We start from the raw sequence: 15,443 nt of genomic DNA, 5'->3' as shown, positions 1-15,443 counted from the left end.
CTGTCTCTCTCCCTGTCTCTCTCCCTGTCTCTCTCTCTGTCTCTCTCCCTGTCTCTCTCTCTGTCTCTCTCCCTGTCTATCTCCCTGTCTCTATCTCTGTCTCTCTCTCTGTCTCTCTCCCTGTCTCTCTCCCTGTCTCTCTCCCTGTCTCTCTCCCTGTCTCTCTCCCTGTCTCCCTGTCTGTCTGTCTGTCTGTCTGTCTGTCTGTCTGTCTGTCTGTCTGTCTGTCTGTCTGTATGTCTGTCTGTCTGTCTCTCTCCCTGTCTCTCTCCCTGTCTCTCTCCCTGTCTGTCTGTCTCCCTGTCTCTCTCCCTGTCTCTCTCTCTCCCTGTCTGTCTGTCTGTCTGTCTGTCTGTCTGTCTGTCTGTCTGTCTGTCTGTCTGTCTGTCTGTCTGTCTGTCTGTCTGTCTGTCTGTCTCTCTCCATGTCTCTCTCCCTGTCTGTCTGTCTCCCTGTCTCTCTCCCTGTCTCTCTCCCTGTCTGTCTGTCTGTCTGTCTGTCTGTCTGTCTGTCTGTCTGTCTGTCTGTCTGTCTGTCTCTCTCCCTGTCTCTCTCCCTGTCTCTCTCCCTGTCTCTCTCCATGTCTGTCTGTCTGTCTCTCTCCCTGTCTCTCTCCCTGTCTGTCTGTCTCCCTGTCTCTCTCCCTGTCTCTCTCCCTGTCTCTCTCCCTGTCTGTCTGTCTCTCTCCCTGTCTCTCTCCCTGTCTCTCTCCCTGTCTCTCTGTCTGTCTGTCTGTCTGTCTGTCTGTCTCTCTCCCTGTCTCTCTCCCTGTCTCTCTCCCTGTCTGTCTCTCTCCCTGTCTGTCTGTCTGTCTGTCTGTCTGTCTGTCTGTCTGTCTGTCTGTCTGTCTCTCTCCCTGTCTCTCTCCCTGTCTCTCTCCCTGTCTGTCTGTCTGTCTGTCTGTCTGTCTGTCTGTCTGTCTGTCTGTCTGTCTGTCTGTCTGTCTCCCTGTCTGTCTCTCTCCCTGTCTGTCTCTCTCTCTCTGTCTGTCTGTCTGTCTGTCTGTCTGTCTGTCTGTCTGTCTGTCTGTCTGTCTGTCTGTCTGTCTGTCTGTCTCTCTCCCTGTCTGTCTCTCTCCCTGTCTGTCTGTCTGTCTGTCTGTCTGTCTGTCTGTCTGTCTGTCTGTCTGTCTGTCTGTCTGTCTGTCTGTCTGTCTGTCTGTCTGTCTGTCGTCTGTCTTTCCCCCTGTCTCCAATCAAGATTTTTTATTTATTTTATTTTATTTTTTAGATGGAGTATTTATTGGGTCATTATGCTAGTGTATTATGTATGTTTGTAATAGTGTGTTATATGTGAACGTGTGTTTGTATTATAAATTGTATTTTAATGTTAAGGACTCTTGGAAGATTAGTCCAAATGGGGTCTAAAAGAGATTCTAAAAAAATAAAATAAAATCTGTCTGTCTGTCTGTCTGTCTGTCTGTCTGTCTGTCTGTCTGTCTGTCTGTCTGTCTGTCTGTCTGTCTGTCTGTCTGTCTGTCTGTCTGTCTGTCTGTCTGTCTGTCTGTCTGTCTGTCTGTTGTCTGTCTCTCTCCCTGTCTGTCTCTCTCCCTGTCTGTCTGTCTGTCTGTCTGTCTGTCTGTCTGTCTGTCTGTCTGTCTGTCTGTCTGTCTGTCTGTCTGTCTGTCTGTCTGTCTGTCTGTCTGTCTGTCTGTCTGTCTGTCTGTCTCTCTCCCTGTCTCCAATCAAGATTTTTTATTTATTTTATTTTATTTTTTAGATGGAGTATTTATTGGGTCATTATGCTAGTGTATTATGTATGTTTGTAATAGTGTGTTATATGTGAACGTGTGTTTGTATTATAAATTGTATTTTAATGTTAAGGACTCTTGGAAGATTAGTCCAAATGGGGTCTAAAAGAGATAATAATAAAATAAAATAAAATCTGTCTGTCTGTCTGTCTGTCTGTCTGTCTGTCTGTCTGTCTGTCTGTCTGTCTGTCTGTCTGTCTGTCTGTCTGTCTGTCTGTCTGTCTGTCTGTCTGTCTGTCTGTCTGTCTGTCTCTCTCCCTGTCTGTCTCTCTCCCTGTCTGTCTGTCTGTCTGTCTGTCTGTCTGTCTGTCTGTCTGTCTGTCTGTCTGTCTGTCTGTCTGTCTGTCTGTCTGTCTGTCTGTCTGTCTGTCTGTCTGTCTGTCTGTCTGTCTGTCTGTCGTCTGTCTGTCTGTCTGTCTGTCTGTCTGTCTGTCTGTCTGTCTGTCTGTCTGTCTGTCTGTCTGTCTGTCGTCTGTCTGTCTGTCTGTCTGTCTGTCTGTCTGTCTGTCTGTCTGTCTGTCTGTCTGTCTGTCTGTCTGTCTGTCTGTCGTCTGTCTTTCTCCCTGTCTCCAATCAAGATTTTTTATTTATTTTATTTTATTTTTTAGATGGAGTATTTATTGGGTCATTATGCTAGTGTATTATGTATGTTTGTAATAGTGTGTTATATGTGAACGTGTGTTTGTATTATAAATTGTATTTTAATGTTAAGGACTCTTGGAAGATTAGTCCAAATGGGGTCTAAAAGAGATGCTAATAAAATAAAATAAAATAAAATCTGTCTGTCTGTCTGTCTGTCTGTCTGTCTGTCTGTCTGTCTGTCTGTCTGTCTGTCTGTCTGTCTGTCTGTCTGTCTGTCTGTCTGTCTGTCTGTCTGTCTGTCTGTCTGTCTGTCTGTCTGTCTGTCTGTCTGTCTGTCTGTCTGTCTGTCTGTCTGTCTGTCTCTCTCTCTCTCTCTCTCTCTCTCTCTCTCTCTCTCTCTCTCTCTCTCTATGAAGTGGTACAGTCCTTCAGTGTAAGTAATGATAATGGTGACAATAAGATGGAGATGGTATAATATGGTACAGTCCTTCAGAGTGTAAGTAATGATAATGGTGACAATACGATGGAGATGGTATAATGTGGTACAGTCCTTCAGAGTGTAAGTAATGATAATGGTGACAATACTATGGAGATGGTATAATGTGGTACAGTCCTTCAGAGTGTAAGTAATGATAATGGTGACAATAAGATGGAGATGGTATAATGTGGTACAGTCCTTCAGAGTGTAAGTAATGATAATGGTGACAATACGATGGAGATGGTATAATGTGGTATAGTCCTTCAGAGTGTAAGTAATGATAATGGTGACAATAAGATGGAAATGGTATAATGTGGTACAGTCCTTATAGGAAACTCTACTTCAACAACCTGGACAGCTGAAATGTCAATCTCAATAAAAGTGAATAACATTTAGTAGTGTTGGATGAAGTGCCATTTTGGCTGCCAGGCCGTAACAGTGGAGTGTGTGTGTGGACAGGGTGCATCCACCACAAGTTGTGTCTGATAAGCCAAGTGGGATTGGCTACAAGACAAAGCATGTGGCTACAATGCACACACAGATGAATTAAAATTGCTTCTGAGCAGCTTGATTCGATTTTGCAATCCAACATGACTGGGCCAGAATCTTTCTCTCTGTCTCTCTCCCTCTATAGACTCGTTCGTCTGATTCCTCTTCCATACAAATATAAATAGTTATCCAATTGTTGATGTGCCATTGATTTATCTTAGAAAAACACATTCAGATGGATTCAGGAAGATCATTAAGAGAATGGGAAGAGGAGGAGTGATAGAAACAGAGGAGTACATGGGTAGAGGAGAAGGAGAGAGGATGGGAAAGAGGAGGAGTGATAGAAACAGAGGAGTACATGGGTAGAGGAGAAGGAGAGAGGATGGGGAAGAGGAGTGATAGAAACGGAGGAGTACATGGGTAGAGGAGAAGAAGAGCGGATGGGGAGGAGGAGTGATAGAAACAGAAGAGTACATGGGTAGAGGATAAGGAGAGAGGATGGGGAGGAGGAGTGATAGAAACGGAGGAGTACATGGGTAGAGGAGAAGGAGAGAACATGGGGAGGAGAAGTGATAGAAACAGAGGTGTACATGGGTAGAGGAGAAGGAGAGAGGATGGGGAGGAGGAGGGATAGAAACAGAGGAGTACATGGGTAGAGGAGAAGGAGAGAGGATGGGGAGGAGGAGTGATAGAAACGGAGGAGTACATGGGTAGAGGAGGAGAAGAGAGGATGGCGAGGAAGAGTGATAGAAACAGAGGAGTACATGGGTAGAGGAGAAGGAGAGAGGATGGGGAGGAGGGTTGAAGGGTTGAGGGGAGAAGAATAATATGTTATTTCACTCACATCTCCTTTAACACCCGTGTTACTGTAGAAACCAGAACAACCACTATACTGCATTATCTAATGCTGCTGAGCATGCGGGCATCAGAGCAGGGTAGGAGAAGGAATATTGATGTGTCCAGCCCCTATGCCATAGGACTGACCAAGTCAACACACTGTCCACACCTGTCTGGCATATATGATCTCACCACAGCTGTCTGTCATATATGATCTCACCACAGCTGTCTGTCATATATGATCTCACCACAGCTGTCTGTCATATATGATCTCACCACAGCTGTCTGTCATATATGATCTCACCACAGCTGTCTGTCATATATGATCTCACCACAGCTGTCTGTCATATATGATCTCACCACAGCTGTCTGTCATATATGATCTCACCACAGCTGTCTGTCATATATGATCTCACCACAGCTGTCTGTCATATATGATCTCACCACAGCTGTCTGTCATATATGATCTCACCACAGCTGTCTGTCATATATGATCTCACCACACCTGTTTGTCATATATGATCGTATATGACGTTTCCAAAACTGCAAAGATATTATCTGTGAGTGCCCCAGAACTGATGCTACAGGCGAAACCAAGATGAAACTTCAAACAGGAAATGAGCAGGATTTTTGAGGCTCTGTTTTTCATTGTCTCCTTATATGGCTGTGAAAGCGCCAGGAATGAGCCTGCCCTTTCTATCGTTTCTCCAAGTTTTTTCTGCAGCATTGTGACGTATTTGTAGGCATATCATTGGAAGATTGGCCATAAAAGACTACATTTACCAGGTGCCGCCCGGTGTCCTTTGTTGAAATTGCTGCGTAATCTCCAAGCTGCTCGCATTCATCCATGTGATTGAGACAGAGGAGAATTCCAGGAACGATATATCATGAAGAGATATGTGAAAAACACCTTGAGGATTGATTCTAAACAACGTTTACCATGTTTCAGTCGATATTATGGAGTTAATGTGGAAAAAAGTTTGGCGTTTTGATGAATGAATTTTCGTTTTATTTTGGTAGCCAAACATGACACAGAAAACGGACCGATTTCTCCTGCACAAATAATCTTTCAGGAAAAACTGAACATTTGCTATCTAACTGAGAGTCTCCTCATTGAAAACATCCGAAGTTCTTCAAAGGTAAATTATTTTATTTGAATGGTTTTCTGGTTTTTGTGAAAATGTTGCCTGCTGAATGCTAACGCTAAATGCTAATGCTAGCTATCAATAGCTATCAATAATGTTACACAAATGCTTGTTTTGCTATGGTTGAGAAGCATATTTTTGAAAATCTGAGATGACGGTGTTGTTAACAAAAGGCTAAGCTTGAGAGCTAGCATATTGATTTCATTTCATTTGCGATTTTCATGAATAGTTAACGTTGCGTTATGGTAATGAGCTTGAGGCTGTAGTCACGATCCCGGATCCGGGATGGCTCGACGGAAGAAGTTTTAAGTTCCTTTTGGTGAACAAGTCTCAGCTTCATTAACTTTGGTTTACAAGTCTCAGCTTCATTAAACTCCCTTTGGTGAACGACACGTTTACAAGTCTCAGCTTCATTAAACTCCTTTGGTGAACGACACGTCTACAAGTCTCAGCTTCATTAAACTCCTTTGGTGAACGACACGTCTACAAGTCTCAGCTTCATTAAGCTCCTTTGGTGAACGACACGTCTGGTAGAATCAAGTCAACCTGTAAGTCTCAGCTTCATTAAACTCCCTTTTGAACGACACGTGTAATGTGTGATCAGCTTCATTAAACTGACAACACACAGAAAACACCCACAGACACAGTCTACAAGTCTCAGCTTCATTAAGCTCCCTTTGGTGAACGACACGTGAACAAAAGGCTGGTAGCATCATGACTCTTTGGAGTTTTCCGTTCATCGTTCACCTGTAAGGGATCCTGCATGCTTTGGGCATTACTGACTCAAATGAATGACATGAGTGGAAAGATTTGTCCTTTTGGCTGAAGGAGTTGAAACACACACGGTGTGCGTGTAATGTGTTTATGACTACAGACAACAGCATGACAGGTGACAACACACAGAAACACACACGGTGTGCGTGTAATGTGTTTATGACTACAGACAACAGCATGACAGGTGACAACACACAGAAACACACACGGTGTGCGTGTAATGTGTTTATGACTACAGACAACAGCATGACAGGTGACAACATACAGAAACACACACGGTGTGCGTGTAATGTGTTTATGACTACAGACAACAGCATGACAGGTGACAACACACAGAAACACACACGGTGTGCGTGTAATGTGTTTATGACTACAGACAACAGCATGACAGGTGACAACACACAGAAACACACACGGTGTGCGTGTAATGTGTTTATGACTACAGACAACAGCATGACAGGTGACAACATACAGAAACACACACGGTGTGCGTGTAATGTGTTTATGACTACAGACAACAGCATGACAGGTGACAACACACAGAAACACACACGGTGTGCGTGTAATGTGTTTATGACTACAGACAACAGCATGACAGGTGACAACACACAGAAACACACACGGTGTGCGTGTAATGTGTTTCTGACTACAGACAACAGCATGACAGGTGACAACACACAGAAACACACACGGTGTGCGTGTGAAATGTTCGGGGTGAGCGGAGGGGGAAATACTCAACGGACTATATGAATTCTCTACATCAACGTCTCTCAAACAGACAGATCCCACTCATTCCACAACCATTTCTCATGTGGAGGAAGAGCTGTTCACAGACACACACATCAGTGCTCTACCACTGTTACCCTCTTTGAGCTTTACAGATCACATTGTCATGAAAATGTCTCCTTCCCTTACGAGAGTCTGATTGCTGCGCTAAAGAGGGAGAGGACAGAGTGACAGAGAGAGGAGAGGGAAGGAGACAATGTGATCTGAGAAAATGAGACATGGGAAATGGTTTTGGAATGAGTGGGATCTGTCTGTTTGAGAGTAAGAGAGTTAGTTGCTGGTTGAACATAAATAAATGAATGGGTTTCTCAAGATAATATTGGTTGTACAGTACCAGCACTATGTAAATACATGGAGATTCCTGAGTTAGCCTGAGCTAGCCTACTGACCCCTTTTCTTATTCAGAACAAAATGGCCACTGTTGTGATTGATGTGTTTGTCCTGTAAGAGCGAGCACAGATAGATCATGATGGTGACACACGAGCGCACACACACACACACACACACACACACACACACACACACACACACACACACACACACACACACACACACACACACACACACACACACACACACACACACACACACACACACACACACACACACACACACACACACACGCACATACTTGTAGTTGCGCACACACACGGATGCACACACACACACACATACAGCACGTCCCCCTTCAACCTCAATCAGACACACACTGACACCACACACAGACCAGATGAGAGAGGAAACCTCATCAACAATGACAATAATTTGCTTTCCATTATATTTCTCTTCACTGTGGTTTCAGTAATTGAAATAGAGGAGGGGATATCAAGTATCTTATTGGGCTGTAGTAATACCAATTTGACTGCCTATTAGGCTAATGAAAAGCACACACACACACACACGCACACACGCACACACGCACACACATAGACTGTACTCATTAACTCCTTGCACTATTCATGTACAGTACTTTATGTGACTGAATATGGTCCTTATATGGTCATAAACCCTAAGCCTAGATAAGGAAATAGGCTGGTAATTGCATGTCTTCATCTACAGGCTCTTCGTTGTCATTCACCTCCATTAAACAAAGACTCTGTGACAGCAAAACACATGTAGCCGCTTCAGTGATTAATTGGCTATCTGAGCCCACCAGTTTCTAAAACACACTAGTGTTGCATTGCAATATATCTTTTTTTAGAGGAATTCCAATTAAATTGGGAGAGTTCTTATCTTATTTCTGTAAAGAATGCAACCAAGTAGTAAAGCTCTTAAGTTTGGTCTTAGTGTGTGTGCATGTACGTATAATCCACTTGGTTTTAGTGTGTGTGCATGTACGTATAATCCACATTCCCCTGGAACAAAACATGAACCATTTATTAAATCACATGATGTTTCCACGTGAAGGCGTTCTCTACAGTTCGTAATGATCCATTTGATTTTTATTTCTCATTTCCCACTTTGTTATGAAAAGTGCTTTTGGATGTGAATAGATTCATCCCACCTTGTATACATGATCATTTAAAACCACCCAGAAGGTTTCATTCAACGGAACACAATATGAAGACAATCACGTAAAGGTGCAAACTGGAATATTTGCAAGTGTTTTTGTAAATCAGTGATATATTCCCATTGGTTTGAGAAGACCAATCAGCCTATTGTATCACATGGTGTAAAGTCGTCTGAACTCCATTATAACCAATGGGACAGGTGTAGTCTATAACAGGCGTCTACCATCTTAGTTAGTGTTCAATTAAGTCAATGTGACGGCTCAATCTGTCAGTCAGACGAAGATCACATCACCTCTAAGCTACCTGTCAAGCTAAATCAATCAAGACACGCTAGTTTACAGAGCAGCACTAACAGTGTAGGGAGATGGGGACGTTGACTTGAACGATGCCTAATTACTGTTGACACATTAGGACCCCGCGGGTGGTCTTGTCACTGCGTGTGTTCAAATGGCAGGTGAATAGACACCTCCATATGCTGCGTTGCTACCGAAGGGTCCTACAACTGAGTTACACACACAGCAATGACAGCATGAATTCACACATCACATGTACTGCCCCCCCCCTCTCTTTCTCTCCATCCCTCTTTTTACTCTGAGGTGATGGCACTTTGAACAGTGTTCAACTGCATATCTATTCCATCACATCAACTGTTCTGAGATGTGAGAGAAGAGAGAACCTGTGTATCCTGAGGGTGACAACTTTAAAGGACCATCCCTCCCTCTCTTCCACATCCCTCTGTCGCGCGCTCGCTACCTCTCTCCTCCCTTGCTCCCTCCCTCCATGTATCCCAGATGTCCATACGCACCCAGAACACAATGCAACATCCACCCTCTCCACAGCTGGCCAACATCTAACAAGCTAAGGCTGGGGTCATGCCAGCGAAGGTGTGTGTGTGTGTGTGTGTGTGTGTGTGTGTGTGTGTGTGTGTGTGTGTGTGTGTGTGTGTGTGTGTGTGTGTGTGTGTGTGTGTGTGTGTGTGTGTGTGTGTGTGTGTGTGTGTGTGTGTGTGTGTGTGTGTATACACACTACACACCTATTACCATCACCATCCTTTCACTCTCATTCATCCCTATTCATTCCTATTCTTCCTTCTCTTGTGTTAGTCTGATCAAACACACCTAGTAACCTTTGTGCTTCTCTCTCTGTCTCTCTGTCTTCATCTAATTCAATAGAATGTGAGTACAGTACATCAAGGGCTTGTAGATTGCTGTGGACAGCTGTGTGTTGGTGTTGGTGGTTAAATGCCTGTTCACGTAAGCAGTCTTTTGATCAGACAGGTTCTCTCCAGGGGGCAGGAGGGAGCCGCAGGTGTACCAGCGTATCAAGCTGTGTGTGTGTGTGTCTGTATGTGTGCGTGTCCATGTGCATGCGTGCGTGCTTGTGTGTGCGTGCATGTGTTTTTCGATCAGTCGGGTTCTCTCCAAGGGAGGTAAAACCCCAGGTGTACAAGTGTTACAGACTTGTCCCAAATAGCCCCCTTTTCCCAATATAGTGCACTACTTTTAACCTCAGGGTATTATAGGGAATAAAGGGCCATTTGCAACCCTACCATAGATTGATGTTAAAAACCCTTTCAAACTTAGAGGTCGAGACCCAGTCACAGAAAGCTAGTGTTCTTTGCACTTAATAGTGTTTGAATGAAGGCTTGGCTAGCTGATCATGTGCATGTTGCTGCTGAATACCAAGAAACCCACAGGAAAGATTGTGACTAGGATCAATGACTTTCATACATCAATTTTTTTCTTCAATTGCAGCCGTTTCCTACAATGGTGTAGTAGGTCATATTTCGGGCAGAGGGACGAGTATTCACAAACACACACACTCATTCAAGCAGACAAACACACACACTCATTCAAGTAGATGAAACACACACACTCATTCAAGTAGACAAACACAAAAACTCATTCAAGTAGACAAACATACACACTCATTCAAGTATGGTCCTGGTCCTTCATGGTCCTTCTGTAGCTCAGTTGGTAGAGCATGGCGCTTGTAACGCCAGGGTAGTGGGTTCGATCCCCGGGACCACCCATACGTAGAATGTATGCACACATGACTGTAAGTCGCTTTGGATAAAAGCGTCTGCTAAATGGCATATATTATTATTATATATTAAGTAGACAAACACACCTGCTGCTAAGAGTGATACGCTTCTCTTTGATACTGATAGATGTCAAACACTCTCTAGTGTTGGAAGCTGTGTGAGGAAGACTGTGATGCTACGGTTCATCATTTAAGACACTAAACAGTGAGACACGGCTCTGAAGACAGCAGGACATGAAAAACAAAGAAAAGAGGGGGAAAATGAAAAGAGAAGATAAACTGCCATCTGATATATCTCTGTGAGACTGAACAGCATCTAATCTGATGAGATAAGAGATGTGTTCATTTCAGATTCTGTATCAAAGGCTTACTAAACACCCGGTTGGTTGAATAGTAGCCTTTTGTAGTAAACAACATTTCTTCTGGCCTCAAATCTTTTGAAATATCTGTGAACAAAATATGTTTGAACATATGTAGTCTCGTGAAGTTTGTATTTTAACATGGTGTTTGCATCATGGAACGTTAAGGGGCTTTAAAAACCTGGCAAAGACAAATCTGCTGTTTTGTAAAGTAACCAATATGACATTTATATTTGTGTGGACCAAGTGATTAAATCTGAAGCCAACTACAAGTGCCAAACCCACGGTTTCTCATTTCAAATATTTGTCAAAGATATTATCCTTGTTTCCACATACACACATTGGTCAGGGTCCTAAGAGACACTGAAGTTTTTATTTGATTTGATTATCTTTTAGCTCATGTCTCTGACTTGGCCTGTCTGTTTGTTGAGCTAGAACAATCAAGAGGAATGCCCAAGGTAAATGAAGAAGGCTATTTGAATAGTTGGAGTAGTTTGGAGCCCGTTATGTTTAGCGAGAGAGAAGAAGAACACCAGATTTAGAGTTTCAACATTGACATGGATGAATATGCATTAATACACAGGTTAGTTTGTATTCTTTTCTAATTGTGATATTCTATCCTTACAAATCTACTCTCAAAATGACATACACGTGTAGGCAGCACTAACAAACCTGCACTTCGTCCTTACAATCAAAACATACAACATCCCCTGTGCAAGAGTCTACCTTTCAATAAGTCATCACTAGGAATTATGCATTGAAACGGAGCTATAAATTGCTAGGGTTCCCACACAGCTGCTACTACAACAAATCAGTAACGTAATCAATGAACATTTGGGAGAGGATGAGACTTTGGCTGCTTCAAGAAAAGGGTCAACGGGTTAACATCGGAAGATGAAAAGGTTAAACGGTTAACATGGGAAGATGAAAAGGTTAAAGGGTTAACATGGGAAGATGAAAAGGTTAAAGGGTTAACATGGGAAGATGAAAAGGTTCAAGGGTTAACATGGGAAGATGAAAAGGTTCAAGGGTTAACATGGGAAGATGAAAAGGTTCAAGGGTTAACATGGGAAGATGAAAAGGGTCAACGGGTTAACATGGGAAGATGAAAAGGTTAAACGGTTAACATGGGAAGATGAAAAGGTTAAACGGTTACCATGGGAAGATGAAAAGGTTCAAAGGTTAACATGGGAAGATGAAAAGGGTCAAAGGTTAACATGGGAAGATGAAAAGGGTCCGACATTCAAATGAACAATGACGCGTCCTGTAAATGAGACGAGTCGCCATGTTAAAGAATCAAGAATCCGCCGAGGTTGAGAAGCTAATCCACTTTTATGACTCTAAAATGACATTTCACAAAAGAATAACAGCATGCAACTTAGCAGGCGGGGGAAAAGACAAGAACAAAAGACATCCTGATCCTACCATCTGGGAATACACATTCTAACACATCATAATTCAATGACCTTTGAATCTCATTGAGCCTATTGACATTTGACTGTAATACATAACAGCGATATATTTGAACCCTCTTGCCTATCTCCTACCAATACCTGTGTCATATATATCTGTATGCTTCACATATTGCATATCACATACTCAGGGGGATAATATGTGAAATAAAATGCCTTTTCCAACTGGGTATTTTAAAGTGGCACTTCGCTACTTATTTGACCTGATATTCTTACTGTCCTTCCTGCAACATGCCGGTGTCCACATGGAGATATTGAATATGAGCTTAGAAAACAGTGGAGTGCCCCTTTAATTCTAACGGATAATGAGAAAGAATGAAAGGAGGATAAGTTGGATGACGTGCGATCGAGTGAGAGATTTCTTCCTCTCTGATCTCTTCCTGTCTTCAAGAAAAACCAAAACATACTGCGGACATCTTTGACATCTTTGTGGTTGTGGTGTGGGTGCGCTTGTGTATTTATGTGACCATCTGAGTGTGAGCGTTGGAAAAAATATTTTATAGATCCACTGCAGTGTTTTCTGTAATCCACCTGAGGTATACAATTTTCCTTCAAAACGTCGGTACACAACGCTGCACAAATGTCAACAGGGAGGGGGACAAGAGACAAGAACTCCATTTTGTGAACCTGACCGGGACTTTGTTTTACTTTGTGTTTCACCAACCAAGATGGCATCCGATCTCGATCTCTCATTGGATATGGTGCATCTATCCAGTAGGGAGAGGAGAGCATCTTCTCTGAAGCCCTTGGTTCATGGGTGATTCATGAGAACATGGCCTATTCCTCTATGGTACGGCATATGTTCTCATTCACTCCCCCATGTCTCTTCACTATAGCTCTCACATATTGATTCTTTTTCCATTCAAAAGGTGCCCTTTTGCTAATTCTAGTATTTCTAGATTAGCCTTTATATCTCACCCTAACACACACAGAGGGACACATCTGCATTCATACAGATCCCAATATGTTTTATAACTAGAAAACCCATCAAATATGCAACCTTGATTTTCTTTCACCTATCAAATGTTAAGCTAAAAGAAAAAGTTGGTAATCAATGCTACCTTATAGATGTGAATTTAAAAAAACAACTCTGTACAAAGTCTCATCGAAAGGACTCTACAATCTGCTTATCTTAATAATGAACATTGTCTTTTTCAAGAGGACAAAACCATTAGACTACCATTAGCCACTGGGCTATGCTAGCCCTGTTGTCAATCACAGGAGCGTTAGCATTAGCCGCTAAGCTAAGCTAGCCCTGTTAGGCAATTGTTTTCTTTTGGAGTTTCATCAATGTTTGGAGTTTCATCATTGTTCCGACAATGCTCAAACGAAATTCACATTCTGGTACTTGTTTTTGCTTTTCTTTGGGTGTATGGATGAGGGCGACTATGCTCCATGCAAGGCAAGAATTAGCATGTTTTTCAAGGGTCCTGTCATTGCTGTAGTCACCTCTAAGAATATCCACATGTCTCAGAAAATGAGATGCCTTAATTAAACTCCATTACCCAGAAGTCATTGTAATCCTCCACAAAATGTATTCCTTAGCTTCAATTTTCACCCAATCGTCATGGAAAGAAGAGAACATGGCCATCTCACTGATGAAAAAGAGAGAGAGAAAGAGGGAGGAGACGAGTTCATTGAACAGATATCAATCAAACACCTCTGGAGAAGAAAAAAGTTCCAACCGATAGAAAAAGTTTCATCTGTTTTTCCTTGAGCCGGCATCCATCATCTGGCTCGTACCTTTAACTCCAAACCCCATCTCCCTTCCTGTCCACCCCTCTTCTCAGTCCAAGGGTTGGTGAGGTACCCATGAGCATCTATCTCATAGTACTGTTGTCCATCTTTACTCCTAACAGAAAGATTTGCCTGGTCCAAACTCCCAGTGCTATTACATTTTTTCACCAGAGGGGGTGCCAGGCAGCTAGGTGACAGCAGTGATGTCAGAGACAAACTACTAAGTGTCTCTGATAAACGTTCGCTGTTAAAAGCCTGACTGGATCCTTCGCCTCCCATCCCTATCCCACAATCGTCATCTGAAGGGTCCATAGAGTCTTGCCTTGGGCAGCCTGGACTGGTGCTGCTGCCACAGCTGCTCTGGCTCCTCTGGTGCCCTCTAGTGGCTTGGAGGTTGAATGCTGTACTGCGGCCTCTCATTGAGGGGTGACCCAGCGATCTGGGGGTTTGTCGTGTTTCGTCGAGGTGAGGGAGGGGGAGAGGGCAGAGGAGAGGCAGGGCCAGGGAGAGTCCCAGGTCTCCTCGAGGGGGGGAGACGCTAAAGCTGAGACCTTCCTCCAGGGTGGTCTGGAGGCTTCCCTCGGAGCTGCCTGTGGCCAGGGACGAGTCACTGTGGGACGGGTGCTGAGGAAGGATAGAGGGGGTGGCGGGGTGGAGGGATAGCAAGGGGGAAAGAAGAGAGTGCAGTAAGCAAGCAGAGAGAGAGAGAGAGAGAGAGAGAGAGAGAGAGAGAGAGAGAGAGTGAAAGAAACAGAGAGAGAGACAGTGAGAAAGAAAGAGAGAGAAAAAAAGTGAATGAGAGCGGGATGAAGTATTTAAGCACAAGAACCAAGAAAACAGAGAGTCAAGTAGAGAAGGGATGACCTCGCTAATTAGTGTAGTGCTGCAGAAATGTACTGGAATAGAATCTAACAAAGCACTCTGGAAATGACATAAACAAAACAAATTGATACTGAAAAGGTCAGTTACATGCTGTTGCTATGGTTACCTCTGAAGCGGAAGAAGAATATTGCTTGTTTTTTGTGTGCCATGAACAGAAAATGCACACTTAGCACCATAGAATACCATTTACATGAAAAACACTGTGCACTAAAGTCTAAATGGGAAGATATAAAGGTCTGAATAGGAAGATATAAAGGTCTGAGATATAAAGGTCTGAATAGGAAGATATAAAGGTCTGAATAGGAAGATATAAAGGTCTGAATAGGAAGATATAAAGGTCTGAGATATAAAGGTCTGAATAGGAAGATATAAAGGTCTGAGATATAAAGGTCTGAATAGGAAGATATAAAGGTCTAAATAGGAAGATATAAAGGTCTGAATAAGAAGATATAAAGGTCTGAATAGGAAGATTGTCATGTTCTGTCTTATATTGTCTTGTCATTTTGCTTTTCCCTCTGTTCGTTTTCCCCCTGCTGGTCTTTTTAGGTTCGTTCCCCTTTTTCTCTCTCCCTTCCTCTCTCTCTTCTCTCTATCGTTC

The 15,443-nt window shown here is 43.0% G+C and overlaps 1 protein-coding gene across 1 annotated transcript in view; it reads right to left on the bottom strand.

The window, feature by feature from the left end:
* Positions 1 to 13,954: 13,954 nt before the first annotated feature.
* LOC124016985 (voltage-dependent T-type calcium channel subunit alpha-1I-like) overlaps positions 13,955 to 15,443 on the bottom strand; it is a gene marked incomplete at its 5' end in the record, with an annotated part of 69,464 nt that continues 67,975 nt past the window's right edge. Inside the window, one exon of the mRNA XM_046332315.1 lies at positions 13,955 to 14,587. Coding sequence (XP_046188271.1) covers positions 13,955 to 14,587 — 633 coding nt within the window. The remainder of the gene's footprint in view (positions 14,588 to 15,443) is intronic.

The sequence above is a fragment of the Oncorhynchus gorbuscha genome, unplaced genomic scaffold, assembly GCF_021184085.1.
Source record: "Oncorhynchus gorbuscha isolate QuinsamMale2020 ecotype Even-year unplaced genomic scaffold, OgorEven_v1.0 Un_scaffold_1387, whole genome shotgun sequence".
Lineage (NCBI taxonomy): Eukaryota > Metazoa > Chordata > Actinopteri > Salmoniformes > Salmonidae > Oncorhynchus > Oncorhynchus gorbuscha.
Note: the sequence above shows the minus strand (reverse complement) of the source record. Positions and strands in the feature narration are given on the sequence as shown.